This window comes from Mustela putorius, unplaced genomic scaffold (genome assembly GCF_011764305.1).
Source record: "Mustela putorius furo isolate JIRA1106 unplaced genomic scaffold, ASM1176430v1.1 tig00003853_pilon_pilon_pilon, whole genome shotgun sequence".
Lineage (NCBI taxonomy): Eukaryota > Metazoa > Chordata > Mammalia > Carnivora > Mustelidae > Mustela > Mustela putorius.
The window spans coordinates 33,423,649-33,441,396 of NW_025422005.1; the positions used below are offsets into that span (position 1 = coordinate 33,423,649).

At 47.4% G+C, this 17,748-nt stretch overlaps 1 protein-coding gene across 1 annotated transcript; it reads left to right on the plus strand.

Moving 5' to 3' along the window:
* Window positions 1-1,743: 1,743 nt before the first annotated feature.
* Window positions 1,744-17,074, plus strand: MPL (MPL proto-oncogene, thrombopoietin receptor). Its single transcript, XM_004740590.3, has 12 exons — window positions 1,744-1,862; window positions 2,014-2,146; window positions 2,449-2,627; window positions 3,179-3,477; window positions 3,840-4,002; window positions 4,262-4,388; window positions 10,143-10,321; window positions 10,484-10,626; window positions 12,556-12,715; window positions 12,884-12,980; window positions 15,493-15,580; window positions 15,787-17,074. The coding sequence occupies exons 1-12, from the start codon at window positions 1,784-1,786 to the stop codon at window positions 16,174-16,176; spliced, it is 2,037 nt and encodes a 678-aa protein (XP_004740647.1). The 5' UTR covers window positions 1,744-1,783; the 3' UTR covers window positions 16,177-17,074.
* Window positions 17,075-17,748: the final 674 nt, after the last annotated feature.

Here is a 17,748-nt window from a genome sequence, read left to right on the forward strand (position 1 = left end):
AATAAAATCTTTAAAAAAAGAAGGAGAGAGTTTGACTTTGGCCATCTTAAGTATAAGTTGCCCATTAGACGTGCACGTGGAGATTCCAAGCTGGTGGGTAGTGATCCCAGTGTGGACCCCAGGACAAGCCACAGCTAGAGATACTAATTTTGAAGTCATCCGCATAGACAGAGCATCAAAGCATTGGGAGTGTGTGAACATTAATGTGTTTCCCCTCTCGCTTGACCTGGAGGTTGGGTGGCCCTTGATAGGGGGCTGGGGGAGGGCTCCAAAGTCATCCCCATTGGACAGAGGAAGCTGGTCCCTATAACCCAAGAACTGGACAGGAATCAGGACGAGCCTGGCCTCAGGCTCTTCTTGCAGAAGAAATAGAGCCAGAGAAACTAAGACGTCCCAAGGTTGAAGCATTTCCATTTACTCCCTGCCCACCCAGCTCCCCCAAATCCCTCTGTAAGTAACATTAATTCAGGAGGAGGAGAAAAGGTTGACATGGAGGCCACTTAGCCTGTAGAGCCAGCGATGGTCGCCCCAGCTGAGGCCGGAGGGTCTCGTTAGAGGAGTTCATACACGTCCTTCTATCCCTGCAAGAGCCAGGGCTTGTGAGAGATGGCATAAAAGCCACCCACAGGTATAGCACTCCCAGGAGGCAGCCCGGGCTTCAGACAAGGCATCATGCCTTCTCTTTTGCTACTGATGTGAAGAAGATGAGCATAGCTAAGCCACAAGACCAGTGCTTCTCCAACTTAAATGGGTGTTCAGATCACCTGGAGATTTGGTCAAGGGCAGATTCTGTTTTAGTAGGTCTGGGGTGGGGCCTAAGATTCTGCATTTTTTAAAAGATCTTATTTATTTACGTATTTGACAGAGAGGAAGAGCTCAAGTAGGCAGAGGGAGAGGGTGAAGCAGGCTCCCCGCTGAGCAGGGAGAAGCCAACGCGGGGTTCGATCCCAGGACCCTGCAACCATGATCTGAGCCAAAGGCAGACGCCTGACTGAGCCATCCAGGTACCCCAGATTCTGCATTTCTAACAAGCACCCAGGCAATGTTGCTGCTGTTAGTCTACAGGCTATACTTTGAGTAGCAAAGGACAAGAGGCAGCCCTGGAGGCTCCCCACAAGGGAGGGTGCACGTCCAGTTCCAGAGAGAATGTGTTTGTGCCCAAAGTTACAGAAGCCATTCGAGTGGAAACAACCACCATTTTGTTATGTCTGTGAGGCAGTCCTTTCCTGATGGACTACACCTTCCAGCAGCATGGCGTAGCTGCTTGACGCTCAGGCTCTGAAGCTTGACCTCCTGAGCTTGACCTCTCAGTACGTCTGTGATCTTGGGCAAATCTTTTAATGGCTCCGCCTCTCAGTCTCCCCACCTCTCTAGTGGAAATAATACTAATGGGAGGATGAGCTGAGTGAATAGATATGAAGTCCTTAGTAAGTGCTCAGTAAATGTTATTCTTGTTAATAATACACCCTTCTATATTAGTTGACGTAGTCACATACAGAGGCTCAGTCTCCTGGTTCACGGTCAAAAAGATGACCCCCATCTCCCTCCCACCAAAAGGCCTATATCTTCTCTTTCAAATCCCTCCTCCCCTCCTGCCCACTCCCACTCCCCCTCCCCTGGCCTCTGGCCCCAGTGTGGTCTGAATGGGCCCCAAAGGGGCAGGGACAGGGACAGGACGTGGGGCTGTATCTGACAGGAACCTGAGGGGCTGGTCTGGGAGGGGATTGGGGCCCGGCTTCCTGAGGGGAGGATGGGCTAAGCCAGGCACACAGTGCCGGAGAAGATGCCCTCTTGGGCCCTCTTGGCGGTCACCTCCTGCCTCCTCCTGGCCCCCCAAAATCTGGCACAAGTCACCAACAAAGGTGAGGTGTGTGGAGGGTGGAGATCACCTATTCCCAGGAAGAGGGAGTCCTGGGGTGGGGTGCAAGGTAGGAGGCTCCCCCCAGCCCCTTTACTCTTGCCCATAAACATGCGCGGGAGCACCCTAAGCTCAACTCACTACCTGTTCCTCAGATGCCTCCTTTCTGGCCTCGGATTCAGAGCCCCTGAACTGTTTCTCTCGAACATTTGAGGACCTCACTTGCTTCTGGGATGAGGAAGAGGCAGCACCCAATGGAACATACCAGCTGCTGTATGCCTACCCAGGGTATGTGCTGGGCTGTGTCATGCTCCCCTGTGTCTGTCCTGCCCTTACCTCTGCTGAGCCCAGCTCTTGTAGCTTCCCTGCCTTTGGCCCTATCAGAGACTATTCCAAGTACGTGCCCTCAGTAACCATTTAATGAACAGACGCACTTTGGATGGCCCCAGTGCTGGTCCCTGCATAATCCCTAAGCCCACCTATGCTAGGCACTGAGTTTAAAAATGGCAGTAATGGAAATCGAAGTTGGGTTTGGGCCCATGATGTCATGGTGGCCATGTAGGTGGAGCAGACTTCTCCTATGCCCACAGGGAGAAGCCCCGTGCCTGCCCCCTGAGTTTCAAGAGTGTGCCCCCCTTTGGAACCCGATACGTGTGTCAGTTTCCAGCCCAGGATGAAGTTCGCCTCTTCTTTCCGCTGCACCTCTGGGTGAAGAACGTGTTTCTGAACCAGACTCTGACCCAGCGTGTGCTCTTTGTGGATAGTGTGGGTAAGGGCCATCCTCCTGTCAACGTGGCCCCTCTATCTGCTGTCCTCAGTCCAGCTCCTAGGATCAGGCTGATCTGTGCTCTTTTAGGGCAATGTGGATGCCCTTCATTACCAGACCACCAGAGGCACCTCGAGACCCCCTTATCATTCTTCACATCCAGAGCTAGATTTCATTTCACACCAGAGACAAACCTATGCTCCTGTCCCATCATTAACCTATTCGTTGAGTAATTCAACAGTTATAGAATACCTACTATGTGTCTACTATGTGTCAGAAACTGTGCGGGGTGACAAGGATATAGAGATGGAGAGATCCCTGTTCTTGAAAGCACTGAGTCTAACAAAGCTGCAGTGAGGTCACTGTTCTCATGAGGAAAGGAAAACGGGATAAGGAACCTCCTTGCCCTGGCCTACAAGAGAACAGTGGCCTGTGATCTTCTAGAATCCAGGGGCTGCCCCCAAACCCGGTGCAGCTCCCCTCTCTACAGTCCATGGGTTGAACCATCGGCTATGGCACTCAGAGAATTCTGGTGTACCCTGTCTTGCCCCCAGGTTTGCCAGCTCCCCCAGATATCATTAAGGCTTCAGGCGGGATCCAGCCAGGGGAACTTCAGATCAGCTGGGAGACCCCAGCTCCCGAAATCAGTGATTTCCTGAGGCATGAACTTCGCTATGGCCCCAAGGATCCCAGGAATTCCATTGGTCCCACAGTCATGCAGCTGCTGCCCACAGAAACTTGCTGTCCAGTTCTGCAGAGACTGAACCTGGTCCCAGCTCTGCACCAGCCTCCATGTGCTCAGCCCATGATGCCCCAACAGGATGGACCAGAGCAGACGTCCCCAACTAGAGAAGTATCCTGGCCTTCTGCCCCACCTCCTATCTCCTACCCTAAAATTTGCCCAGGGGATTCCATACTTTGGGAATTCCAGACTGGGTTGGTCCTTGGAAAGTTAGTTTGGGCTTGGGAGTGATTTCTATTTAGGTATCTCCCACTTTGGGTCATTCACACCCACAAAACTGAGTGTTTCAGGCCTAAAAAGTTCTGGACACCACCTGAAACCCACTGGCCTGGCCCCTAGTCTGTGTGCATTATCTATCCAGTGAGGAACTGGCCATCTTTCCACAGGTATGCTGTGGGGCTTCAAATATAAGAGATGGAGGCTGTCTTGGTTGAGGCAGACCTAGATTCTGAGGCTGGGATTCTTCTCCCAAGGCTTCATCTCTAACAGTGAAGAGTGGAAGCTGCCTCATCTCAGGGCTTGAGCCTGGTAAATCCTACTGGCTCCAGTTGCGCAGCCAACCCGATGGGGTCTCCCTCCTTGGTTCCTGGGGTTCCTGGTCCCTCCCTGCAACCGTGGACCTGCCTGGTGATGCAGGTATGTCAACAAAAGAATGGAAAGATGGGGAGGAGATAGAAAAGAACTCTAGAGAGGTCTGGACTCGATATGGAAGCTCTGAAAACCATGGTCCTTCCTAATAACCCCAAACTTGCCTCTGGACAGACACAGTGAACTATATTCAGGGAGAGAACAAAGGATGGGGGTAAATATTCCAAGTTAAGTATGTAAAGATAGTCTGGCTACCCTACAGAGTGGGAATTGTTGGCCCTGATGGGACTTTCTTCTGTTAATTCAGTGGAAATTGGACTGCAGTGCTTTACCTTGAACCTGAAGAATGTTACCTGTCAGTGGCAGCAACAGGACCATGCTAGCTCCCAAGGCTTCTTCTTCCACAGCAGGGCACGGTGCTGCCCCAGAGACAGGTGAGAGCTGAACTTATGATTGAGCTTGATGTCATGGGAGAGAGGCATGATCATGCAGAAAGGGACTGATTGTTCTTGATCCTCTTCACTCCCCTCCCTTGTCCTCAAACCAACTGCCCTCCATGTTCATGTTCTCCAATAGGTATTTTACCTTCTCAACTTCTTTCCATCCCCATTGGGATGACTTGATTTAGTCCAGATTTAATCATACCACCTAGACCTAGACTATATCACCTAGACCACTGCAACAATCTACATTCTCATTCACCCGCAATTCTTCTGACAAACACCTTTGTTAAAAACTCAAACATTGAATGGTCTTCCCCTACTCAAATACATACTGCACCTCTCCACTATCAAATCCAATCCAAACTTTGCCTTCAAGAATTACCACCAAGCACCTCACTAATCTATCACTCTCCACATATCCAATCTAAAACCAAGTCTTAGGGTTTTGTTTTTTGTTTTTTTTTAATCAAATTTTTACTTAAGTTCTAGACAGTTAACATATAGTATAATATTGGTTTCAGGAGTAGAATTTAGTGATTTATCACTTACGTATAACATCCAGTGCTCATCATAACAAGTGCCCTCCTTAATCCCCATCACCCATCTAGCCCATCCTCTGCCCAGCTCTATCAACCCTCAGTTTGTTCTCTATCATTAAGAGTCTCTTATGGTTTGCTTCCCTCTCTTTTTTTCCTTCCCATATGTTCATCTGTTTTGTTTCTTAAATTCCACATATGAGTGAAATTATATGGTATTTGTCTTTGACTTATTTTGCTTAGCATAATACACTGTAGCTCCATCCACATCATTGCAAATGGCAAGATTTCATTATTTTGATGGCTGAGTAATATTCCTTATATATATATATATATATATATATATATATATATATATATGGAACATATATACACACACACCATGTCTTCTGTATCCATTCATCGGTCAATGGTCATTTGGGCTCTTCCCTTAGTTTGGCTATTGTTGATAGTGCTGCTTCTGTAAATATTGGGGTGCATATTCTCCTTCAAATCTGTATTTTTGCATCCTTTGGGTAAATACCTAGTAATGCTACTGCTGGGTTGTAGGATACTTCTATTTCTAACTTTTTCAGGAAACTCCATACTCTTTTTCAGAGTGGCTGCACCAGTTTCCATTCCCACCAAAGTCTAAGAGAATTTCCCTTTCTCCTCATCCTCACCGACACCTGTTGTTTTTTGTGTTATTAATTCTGACAGGTATAAGGTGGTATCTCATTGTGGTTTTGACTTGCATTTCCCTGATGATGAGTGATGTTGAACATCTTTTAATGTGCCTGTTAGTCATCTGTATGTCTTCTTTGGAGAAGTGTCTGTTCATGTCCTCTGCTCATTTCTTGACTGGCTTATTTGTTTTTTGGGTGTAAATTTTGGATACTAGCCTTTTATCTGATAAGGCATAGGCAAATATCTTCTCCCATTCTGAAGGCTGCCTTTTAGTTTTGTTGACTGTTTCCTTTGCTGTGCAGTTTTTATCTTGATGAAGTCCCAATAGTTCATTTTTGCTTTTGTTTCACTTGCTTCTGGCGATGAGTCTAGTAAGAAGTTGCTGCAGCCGAGGTCAAAGAGGTTGGTGCCTGTGTTCTCTTCTAGGATTTTGATGGTTTCCTGCCTCACTTTTAGGTCTCTCAAGCATATATTTTTTTAAGATTTTATTTATTTGACAGAGAGAAAGATCACAAGTAGGCAGAGAGGCAGGCAGAGAAAGAGGGGGGGAGCAGACTCCCTGCTGAGCAGAGAGCCCGATGTGAGGCTCGATCCCAGGACCCTGAGATCATGACCTGAGCCGAAGGCAGTGGCTTAACCCACTGAGCCACCCAGGCGCCCATCTCTGAAGCATTTTGAATTTATTTCTGTGTATGGTATAAGAAAGTTACGGAGTCTTATGGATTTTACCTATTAAATATCTCTAGAATCTGTTCACTTCTGTTCATCACCGCCATTCCCCTAGTACGAGCCATCATGGTATCTCACTTGGGCTACTGAGGACACGTATTATAAGATCACCTCTTAAATTCTCCAAATCATTCTCCACATAGGAGCCAGAGTAGTGATCTTTAAAAGTGCAAAAATGAACATAACATTCTCTGCTCAAAAATCTGCAATAACAGGGTGCCTGGGTGGCTCAGTGGGTTAAGGCTCTGCCTTCGGCTCAGATCAGGATCCCAAGGTCCTGGGATCGAGCCCCACATTGGGCTAGCTGCTCAGCAGGGAGCTTGCTTCCTCTCTCTCTCTCTGCCTGCCTCTCTGCATACTTGTGATCTCTGCCTGTCAAATAAATAAATAAAATCTTTTTTAAAAATCTGATAGTTTCTTACAGCTCTTAGGATTAAAAGAAGAAGAAGAACCCTATTGTGGCATTATAGAGTACTAACAGTCTCAGCCCCTGAATACCTTCAGCTTCATCTTACACTATGCTGCCTTTTCCTCTCTATGACTCTTAGGTCCCCTTCTATTTGCCATATTATCTCCTGCTTCTGGGTCTTTGTGCATGCTGTCCACCCAGCCCTCCTTCTGATCTCAACTCAAATGTCCCCTTCTCAGGGAACCCTCCCCGATCTTCCTCATCAGGTCCAATAGCACTATTACACATACTTATTGTACCATTTACCTCTCCTTCATAAGTACTTACCATAGTTACAATTTTACATTTATATTTTATGTGGTTATTTCATTGATAACCATTCTGTCTCAGAACTCCAGTTGAGAGGGGCTGATATTGAACATACATGATCCCTAAGAGTGAAGTCAATATCTGCTTTTACTCATTAATGTATTCTTACCTACCACGGTGCCTGGAACTTAGCAGTTAGTAAAAAAAAAAAAAAAAAATTGCTAAATTAATGAATAATGAAAAAAACACCATTAACAGTTTTAATGTGCTCTTCCAGTATTTCTATGTACTTACTCATGTCTATACACAACATTTCATTTTCAGTATGAATTGGAACACATTATATATATAATTGCCAACTTATTTTTTTTTTTTACTTAAAAATGTGTCTTGGAGCCCATTACAAAAAGGCATAACTGATTCCTTTTAAAAAATGCATAGGTTTCCATAGCCTAGAAGTGCCACAAATGGATTAAAGGGGAACAAAACTGACATCATCATTTCTTCTACCAAAACCCGCTCTTCCTCCTATTGTCCTCCATCCTACCATCAGCTCAATTTTCCAAGCCTGACATAGTGATTTCCATGGGCTTCTGCCTTTTCCATACACTCTAGGTCTAATCAGAAACAGTCTTATCATCTCTACCTCTTCAGTATCCCTTTTCTCCACCTCCATTGTCACCACCCTGTTTCTGGGCCTTCATCCATAAAAGTGTCCTATTGGATCTCCCTGCGTCTTGTCTGTCCTCACAAATTCTTTCCCACAAATTGTAGTTACAGTGATCTTCCCAAAGTACAATGCTAATTATGACAAGTTTCTGTTTAAAATCCCTAAATGTTGGGTGCACCTGGGTGGCTCAGCGGGTTAAAGCCTCTGCCTTCAGCTCAGGTCATGATCCCAGGGTCTTGGGATCAAGCCCCACATCGGGCTCTCTGCTCGGCAGGGAGCCTGTTTCCTCCTCTCTCTCTGCCTGTCTCTCTGCCTACTTGTGATTTCTGTCTGTCAAATAAATAAAATAAAATCTTTTAAAAAAAAATAAATAGGGGCGCCTGGGTGGCTCAGTGGGTTAAGCCACTGCCTTCGGCTCAGGTCATGATCTCGGGGTCCTGGGATCGAGTCCCGCATCGGGCTCTCTGCTCAGCAGGGAGCCTGCTTCCCTCTCTCTCTCTGCCTGCCTCTCCATCTACTTGTGATTTCTCTCTGTCAAATAAATAAATAAAATCTTTAAAAAAATAAAAAAAAAAATAATAAATAAATAAATAAAATAAATAAAATAAAAAAAATAAATAAAAAAAAAATAAAGTCCCTAAATGTTTCCGTGATTACTACAAGATTAAGTTCAAGCTCCTCAGGAAGGCCATAAGATCAGACATGATCTTAGTCTGCCCTCTCCCATTTACCACTCAGCACGAGGCCCTCTAAGCTAAGGGCATTCTGTTCCACTTAGAACTCCCCCCAAAGCACCCTATCTCTTATCTATGCACAAGCATGTGCCTGGGTTGCCTGTCTGTCCCCTTTGCCTATCCTATTTATAGTCCAAGACCTGGTCTAAGCACTGCCTTGTCCAGGAAGTATTCTCTGACCCTCCCCATCTGGGTTAAATTATTCTTCTTGATACCCACCCCTCCCCAAAGGAGCCCGAACACACCACAGAAAAATACCATCTATCTGTTTTTCTGCCTCTCCCACTGGAATGAGAGCTCCTTGATTATTCTTCTATGTATTCATGCTGCCTAGCAGTGTCTGCCACATAGTATCAATTATTTGTTGAATAAAGAAGTAAATACATAAATACATTAATAAATAATTTTTGTAAGAGCTAGCCATTTAGGAATTATAATCAGGAAGGAGACATGATTCATCTATTCAGTCAACAATCATTGAGGGTGACTATGTGCCAGGGATTGGGGCTGGAGTGACAGATAAAAAAGTTTCCACATTGTTGGGGCCTTCCATTTTAGTTGGGGGGTGGGGGGACGAGGGGTGATAAAGAAGTAAGGTGACCGCGGAACAGGTTATATGATAGAGATTAAGTGGAAGGATGGGGGGTGGGTGCTAATCTAGACTCTGTGGTCAGAGAATGCCAGGAGCCCTAAATGGCAAAAAAAAAAAAAAAAAAAAGAATGAGTCACATGGAGATCTAGAGTCAGAGCAATCAAGGGCAAGGTGTAGTGCAAAGGCAGTGCGTGGGGCATATTTACAGCACAGCAAGAAGGCCCATGTAGGTGAGAAGTGGCAAGCTGGAGTAAGAATTGTAGGAGAGAGAATGGCCAGATAGGGAAGAAGTAAACCATATCGGGCCCTGCATGGAGCTTACATTTCATTCAAGGGGGCCTTCAGAGAGCCACTGAAGGATCTCCAGCAAAAGAGTGATGTGATGTTACTTTTCTTTCAAAAAAGGTGTGTTTCTCTGTGAAATGATGAAGAAGGAAAGGTGGCAGAGTCACCAGTTAGAAGCTGGCCTTACTCTAGGCTGGAGACAGAGGTGGCTCATGGAATGTGGCCGTGGGAAAGAGTCAAACAAATGGACAGATTTGTGATCTCTTCTGGACATTATCAGATTAAAATTTTGGAAGTGAATTCTGGTGACCATGTGGAAAACAAACTCCACAAGGGAGTGGTGAAAATGAAGGCAGAAAAGCCAGATGGGAGGCTGTTGTAATCATTTAATAGTAGAATAACCCAGAGAGGTGACTAACAGGCCTGCTGTATGAGATTAAAAATGTGAGGACCTTTGCACCAGAAAGATGAAGGCTCTTTGAAACAATCCTGTGAAGTAAGGATTTTTAACCCATTTTTACAGATGAAGAAGTGGGAGCAGAGATCAATTGTGTACCAGAGTTGTAGACCAAGCCAAGACCTGAGCTCTAGAGCCCAGGCTGTGACCATGAATCATCTAGCTCTTTCCTCAAGAGGAAGAGGCTGGACACCAAAGTCAGCTTCAGAAAACAAAACATCACGGCAGGAAGACAGAAAGCCTTGGAAGCCCATCCATGGGAGGAGTTAGATAATAATCCTTACAGGTCATATCCCTTGTGGGATGGGAATTATCAGGATTAGGCTCAATTGAGTGACTCTATGGGCATGATTCTTAGGGACCCCATCTGGGAGAAGTGTGAAGAGGAGAAAAATCCAGGATTACAGCCCTCCCAGTTCTCCCGCTGCCACTTCAAGTCACGAAACGACAGCATTATTCACATCCTTGTGGAGGTGACCACAGCCCAGGGTGCTGTTCACAGCTACCTGGGCTCCCCTTTCTGGATCCACCAGGCTGGTAAGAACTTCCTTCCCTTCTCCTCCCATGTACTTCCTGCCCCTACTCCCACGGACCCCACGCCCAGGATCACCGGCTCTGGCACTTTTGACCCATTGCCCTAGTGGCATGATGTCACACGCACAGAAGAGCTTAGGCCAGTCCCTGCTGGCATCCCTGTAGTGCTCATCCCCACTCCAAACTTGCACTGGAGGGAGGTCTCCAGTGGGCAGCTGGAAGTGGAATGGCAACACCCATCATCCTGGGGAGCCCAAGAGACCTGCTATCAGCTCCGCTACACAGGAGAAGGCCATCAAGACTGGAAGGTACGATCAAGGAAAAAATGCCCACAGGCCTCACTACACAGAGTACCCCTGAGATTCATCCGGTCTGTTATCAAGAGTGAAGGTATCCATGTGTCTTTGTCTGGGTTTCTATATCTGTGTGGATCTGACTCAACTGGCATCTTAATCTTTCTTTGGCATTTGACACTGCTGACTATTCCCATTTAAAATTTTCTCTTTCTTTTGCCTTTGGGTTATCAATCTCCCAATTCTTATACTACTTGTCTGGCTGAACCGTCTCCCTTTTTCCTGGCTTCTCTTTTTCCACCCTTCCTTAATCTGTTGTTCTTCCTATAGTCCCATGCTAGACTCCCTTCTCTGCTCGATAAATATACATGCTCATCCTAGGTAAGTACTCAGAGTTTTGATGACTATGCATTTACCAGCCCAAACTTACCATTCGAACACCCAAATGGAAAGAAACTTCTATGCCCTAGGTAAATTACCTAAACTTTGGAAGTCTCCATTTTGTCAAATGGAGACACAACTATCTATCTTCCAGAATTGTGACAAAAATTAAGTATGTAAATATCTAGCATGCTGCTGGCAGATAGAAGGTACTCAATATACACTCGTTAAATATTACTTTCTCTACTTTATTCTCATTAACCACGTGTATATACAACTTCTTACCAGACAGTGTGCATAAAAGCCCTCGGGGGCATTTCAGACCCAGTATATCCAAAATTAAACTAAACTCATCTTCCTCCCCAAGTTTATTTTACCTTTTCACTGGGGTATGTTCCATTCAAGAAAATACATAGATCTTAAATATACAATTGATCAATTTGTACATGTACATTTAACCACTACCCAGATCAAGATATAGGTTATGTCTACACCTCAGAAGTTCCTCATGCCCCTTACAGCCACACATACCCCAAGGTAAGCACTTGTTCTGACGTCACCATTGATTAAGTTCTGACTGTTGTTGAACCTAATAAAGTGAAACCATACAGTATTTCATCCTCAAATTTCTCTGTTCTCTGGCAGTGGCTCTACCCCTTACCAGTTATCCAAACCTGGAATCACCCTTAACTCTTCTTCCTTTTCCCCTGTCCCTTCCCTCCATTCACCAACACTGAAGTTCGGTTTACTGTACTAGCAGTCCTCAAATCCCTACTACCATTGCCTTAGCTCATCTTTGACCATCCGTGCTTTTAGCACACTGAACTACTCTCTAACCCCCAATCAAGCAGCCCAGACAGCATGCCATGCTTCCTCCTGCTCCTATCCTGCCTTACTTAAATCTTCATTATAGCACTAATGACTTGTAATTATTTATTGGTTTGCATGCGGTCCTCCTTGGACTTGCGAGGAACCATGTTTTCATCTATCCTTTTCCCCAGTGCTTGGCATGATCACCAGCGCGTCGTAAATGTTTGCTACCTGATGGCTAGTCTCCCTTCTTGTTCACACAATGCTTGTTCCCTCTGCTTGGAATCTGTCCTTGCCCCTCAGCACCTAGCACCCACAGCTGGATGCATGTTACTTGTGAACAGTCCGCTTGGCCCTGAGTATCTGAATGTGCCCGGGGTTTTCGTGGCCTGACCTGGATCGTGGGGAGCACTTCTGGCGGGATGTCCGCGTGCCCCGGTCAGTGTGCGAATGCATTTGTGTCCGGATGAGTGGTCAGTTCTCTGTGCAGATGAGGTCCGCGTGCTAGCGTGTATGTGCGCGTGTGTGTCGGGGCGCCTTTCTCTAAGGTCAGCACGTCTCTCTGTCGGGCTCTATCTTGCCAGTTTTCTCTGGGATGCATGTATTTATTGTGTCGGGGCGGCTCTCTGGGACGGACCCCCGGAGATTCAGAGCAGTAGGCCTTTGGCCAAAAGGATGCCAGGTTGTAGAGGCCCTGACGCTGGCGCCGCGCCGCCCGGAGCCGGCCCACCGGCTCGCTCCCCCTCTGCGCAGGTGCTGGAGCCGCCTCTCGGGGCCCAGCGGGAGACCTTGGAGCTCCGCCCGCGCTCTCGCTACCGCCTACAGCTGCGCGCCAGGCTCCACGGCCCCACCTACCAAGGGCCCTGGAGCGCCTGGTCAGAGCCGGTGCGAGCAGAGACCACCTCCGACTCCGGTGAGCGCCCGGCAGGGAGCAAGGCGCTCTGCGGCTGCGCGAGTGGAGGGGCGCCGGCGCCGCGAAGGGGGGGCGGGGAGGGGGGGGATGAGAGGGGCGGAGTCTGGCGGGCCCGGGGGCGGGGCTCCGGCCGGGGGCTGCAGAAGTCTGACTAGTATTGTCCCTTAGCTTGGATCTCCTTGGTGACCGCTCTGCTCGTGGTGCTGGGCCTCAGCGCCCTCCTGGGCCTGCTGGTGCTGAGGTGGCAGTTTCCTGCGCATTACAGGTACCGCCCCGGTCACTCAGGAGACGGGTGGGGCCGGAGGCCTCTAAACAAGCTTCCCAGGGTTACCCTACGACACTCGCTCTTCCGAGGACCAAGGACCGCATGTCCACACCTGTGGCTTCAGCCACTTCCTGCACGTCTCCCCTGGGAGTCGCACCGCTTCCTTACACGCTAACATGCCCGCTCTACGAGACCCCTCAAACAACCCCACCTCCTGGCTCCTCATCTCAGTAACAGGGCTGCTGTCCACCCATCATCCAAACCGGGACTCTAGGCACCTCCCTTCCCTTTTCCGCAGGCCCGCCTCGTCTGCTCATTCCACCTCCTAAATGTCTAAATGTCGCTCGAACAATGGTCCCCTTTTTTAGCCCTACAAACACTACCGGGCTCGCTGAAACAGAGCCGCTTCAATCTGGCCTCACACAGCCACCCAAATCATCTTCCTAAAAAGCACACATGAACTTCTCACTCCCCTCCTTAAGTCTCATTACTAGCTCCGAGGATAGAGTCCAGACTCTGGAATGACAGACAAGGCTCTGTAAAATCTGGCCCCTGCCAGCCTTTCCACTCCCTCCCACCCCGTGCATCAGCCTCGCCAAACTGTTGGTGATTCCTCCATAAGCCCCCTGGCTTTACTTCTCAGTGCCTTGCATACGGTGTTCCCTTTGCTGGGGATATGTTCCCTCCATGACTTCTATCCCTTTATCTTTAAATAACCTTCTCCACCAACTCCTAGAAACCTTTCCTGAACTCTCCCCTATTGGCTACTCTTTTTGTGCCCCAGTACAGACTTCTATCACAGTACCAGTAGCATTTCATAGTATTTATTTATTTAAAAAAAAAAAGATTTCATTTATTTATTTGACAGAGAAAGAGAGATCACAAGCAGGCAGAGAGGCAGGCAGAGGGGAGGGGGAAGCAGGCTCCCTGCTGAGCAGAGAGCTGGATGTGTGTGTGTGGGGGGGGGGTGGATCGATATCAGGACCCTGAGATCATGACCTGAGCTGAAGACAGAGGCTTAACCCACTGAGCCACCCAGGCGCCCCGGGATTTATTTCTTTATATGTCTTCCCTCTACCTTACGTGATCATCTTTAAATCCTCAGCACTCAGCACGGTGCTTGCCAAATAGCACACCCTTAAAAAAATGTTATTAGGGACGCCTGGGTGGCTCAGTTGGTTAAGCAGCTGCCTTCGGCTCAGGTCATGATCCCAGCGTCCTGGGATCGAGTCCCACATCGGGCTCCTTGCTCCGCAGGGAGCCTGCTTCTCCCTCTGACTCTGCCTTCCACTCTGTCTGCCTATGCTCGCTCTCGCTCGCTCTCTCTCTGACAAATAAATAAATAAAAAAAAAAAAAATGTTATTAATGACTTGTTTATGTGGCTTCAAGACTAAGGCTGAAGAGAAATGTCTTTGGAAGTTATAAACATGAGGATAGAAAAGTAAAACAAAACAAACACACACAAGGATACAATCCACACCACATCTCTTGGTTCTTAAAGACTCATCTCAGAAGGCAACTCCTCCAGGCAGCCTCCCTTGGTGACCCTAGACTAGGTTAGGTGTCCCTTCTTTATGCTCCCATCTCTCCTTGAACATGTCCTTCTTTGATTCACTCCTCTGCATAAGCAGACCACACTATAACCTCTGTGCAAGTAGTCAGAGCCAACAAAAAAGTTGGGGTAGAAGAGGAAGATGATGAACCAGGTGAACTCAGTTCCTGGTCCCCAATTTGCCAGATAAATCACTCCTCCCCTGGAGAGATATGAGTGAGGGTCACAGAAGAACCCTGAAATCTTGTTCTTGAAGTCTTTCCATGTGGAAATATGAGCCTAAAGAATTGCAGGGTCCCACAACTTAGCTTAATCTATACTCTTCCCAGAGAGACCACCTTTCCCAGTAACTTAGTAATAAGCCCCTCTGGTTCTCTTCATTTACCCACTCAACTAATTTCTTGAGGACCTACTATGAGCCAGACAGTATTCTATCTCCCAGAGATAGAGGACTGAGCAAACAAAGTTTTTGTTCTCATGGAGTTGATACTCTAGTGGATTGATAGAGACAAACACAAACCTGTGGGATAATATAATGTGTATACAGTAAGTCAAACGCTATAAAGAAAAATAGAGCAGAGCAGGAAACGGACTGGGAAAGGAGGTGATAATATTTTAGACATGGCGGTCGGGGAAGGCTTCTCTCTTAGGATGACACTTGAGCAGAGACCTAAATGAAATGAGGGAACGAATCAAGAGGTGCAGAAAATAGCAAGCATAAAGACCCTGAAGCAGGGGTATTTGAGGACATTCAAACCGCTTTTTGAACCCCTCACCCCTGACTCCCCTTTCCCTCCTTTTCACCTATGCCCCCCCACCTTATCTTATTGCCTTGACTACAGTCTTGCTTCTCTAAGCCTTATTCTCTAACCTCAGGCTCAACCCCTCATCACCTCAGTGGTTTCCTCCTCCCTCCCAATTCACTCCTGTGACCCAGTCTCCTCTTCCTTCTCCCCAAGGAGCCTGAAGCATGCCCTGTGGCCCTCCCTTCCAGACCTGCACCGGGTCCTAGGCCAGTACCTTAGGGATACTGCAGCGCTGAGTCCGGTGAGTGAATTCCCTTCTCCAGTCTCCAGCATCAGCCCTGCCTGGAGTTGGATCCTTACCCCATAGCACACTTTTCCAAGACCCTTGCCCACCAGCCTACCATCCTGGGGCCCTATGCCCAGCTAACCCTCCTTCCTGTATAGTCCAGGTTCCCCTCCCCACTGCACCTGCTCTAATCCAGAATCCTTTCCCCCCATTTCTCCCAGCCCAAGGCTGCAGTCTCGGATGCTTTTGAGGAGGTGGAACCCAGCCCCCTTGAAATTCTACCCAAGTCCTCAGAGAAGATCTCCATGGCCCTGTGTTCCTCCCAGACCCAGATGGACTACCGAGGATTGCCCCCTTCTTGCCTGGGGACCATGCCCCTGTGTGTGTGCCCACCCATGGCTGAGTCGGGGTCCTACTGCACCACCCACATCGCCAACCATTCCTACTTACCTCTGAGCTGCTGGCAGGGCCCTCTCTCCCCGTACTCTGGACAGATCCAAACTGGCCAGACCTCTTTTCCCAACCTCCCTACCCACCCCATCCCCTCAACACAAACATCTCGGACCTCACGTCCATCCCCCTCTGTCTGTCCTCATAGTTGGACTCCCTGACACTGACAATATTTGGTACTGCTGCAGACATAAAGCCAAGACTCTCCCTCCTCACGCCAGGTTCACTTGACTAAGCTCCTCTAACTCACCTGCTTTTTCTCTCCTCCCTAATGCTCCACTCCTTGAAAAGACATCTCCACATCCCCACTTCCCATTTGATCTTCAGACAGCTTCAGTTCATTCCCCTGCTTTGCTAAGGAAACAACTCGGGCAGGGTTCACATCAAATATTGTGATTGCAAGGTCCGGTAGGATCTTGTCAATCCTCAATTTATTTGATCTCTCTGTGGCATCTGTCATCGTGACTACTCATTCCTCCTTTAAATTCTCTCCTACCTTGGCTTCTATAGTATCACCCTCTCTCCTGGCTCTGAGTATATGAGTAGTTAAAAGCATAAACTCTGGAGTCAGAGCTGGGTTCAATTCCTCTCTTACCCACTTGCTAGCTGTGTGACCTTGGGCATATAACTTAAAGTCTTTGTACCCTGATTTTCTCATCTATAAAACAGGGATAATGCCAGAAGCTCACAGAGTTGTGAAGAGGATAAGTGAGCTAGTCTAAGTGCCTTGGACATAGTATGTTTATATTTGAACTTCTGTAATTATTCCTTCCTGTTCTCTTATCCTGGCATCTCTCCCACCCCTTAATTACTGTAGTTACTCAAGAGTCCACTGCCTTTCCTGTAAGCTGACCACCTCAAAGTTCTTATCTCCAGCCCTGATTTCTGTCATCCCTGTGCTTCTTTATGCAAATAACTGTTTACTTGTCTGTCTCCTACTACTAGGCTGTGAGCTCCTTGAGGGCCAGGGCTGTGATTTAGTTGTCTTTCCCCACCACCAAGATCAGTGCTTGGTGCATGATAGTAGGCTTTCAATAAATGTTTTCTAAATGAAGGAAATCTTTCTGGATAGTGCTATCTTCACCCTATGGCAAGCGCCCTCATCCTCTAGGCCATTCATTTGCAGCAGTAAATGTGCTTAGGCTGGGGGAAACTGGATGGCTATGTCAGTTAAGTGTCTGCCTTCCACTCAGGTCCTGATCTCAGGGTTCTGGAATCAAGCCCCTCACTGAGCCCCATTTTGGGCTCCCTGCTTGGTAAGGGGTCTATTTCTCTTTCTCCCTTTGCCTCCCCTCCTTGTGCATGCATACACACAAACACTCTCTCTCTCTCTCTCTCTCTCTCTGATAAATAAATAAAATATTTAAAAAAGAATGTGCTTGGGCCATTCTGGTTATGGATTCCCCTTACTCATTCAAATTCACAAAAATATGGTATTTTTTGTTTGCTCCAGACATACCCACTGTATTAATCAGGGTCTTGGCAGAAATAGATGACACATTCAAACTGGGCATCTTGATGAGAGTTTAATAAAGGGCATATTTGTAAAGATAAGGCAGGTTTTAGGAAAACCCTGAAGAAAAAGTGCAGTACCCCAGGACTAACCAGAACTGGGAGTTGGTACCACCCCTAGGTATCCAGGGGTAAGGGGCAATTGTGGTTACTAGATCTAGAGAGTCACTCTAAGAGAAGGTTGCCTGACTGGAGTGGTGACCTTTGATAGAGAGCCAAAC

Bases quoted from the DNA above. Each gene is read 5' to 3' on its own strand.
- MPL (XM_004740590.3), top strand. From the start codon at position 1,784: ATGCCCTCTTGGGCCCTCTTGGCGGTCACCTCCTGCCTCCTCCTGGCC. The intron at 12,716-12,883 runs GTGAGCGCCCGG...ATTGTCCCTTAG, and splicing joins AGAGACCACCTCCGACTCCG to CTTGGATCTCCTTGGTGACC. The intron at 12,981-15,492 runs GTACCGCCCCGG...CTTCTCCCCAAG, and splicing joins CAGTTTCCTGCGCATTACAG to GAGCCTGAAGCATGCCCTGT.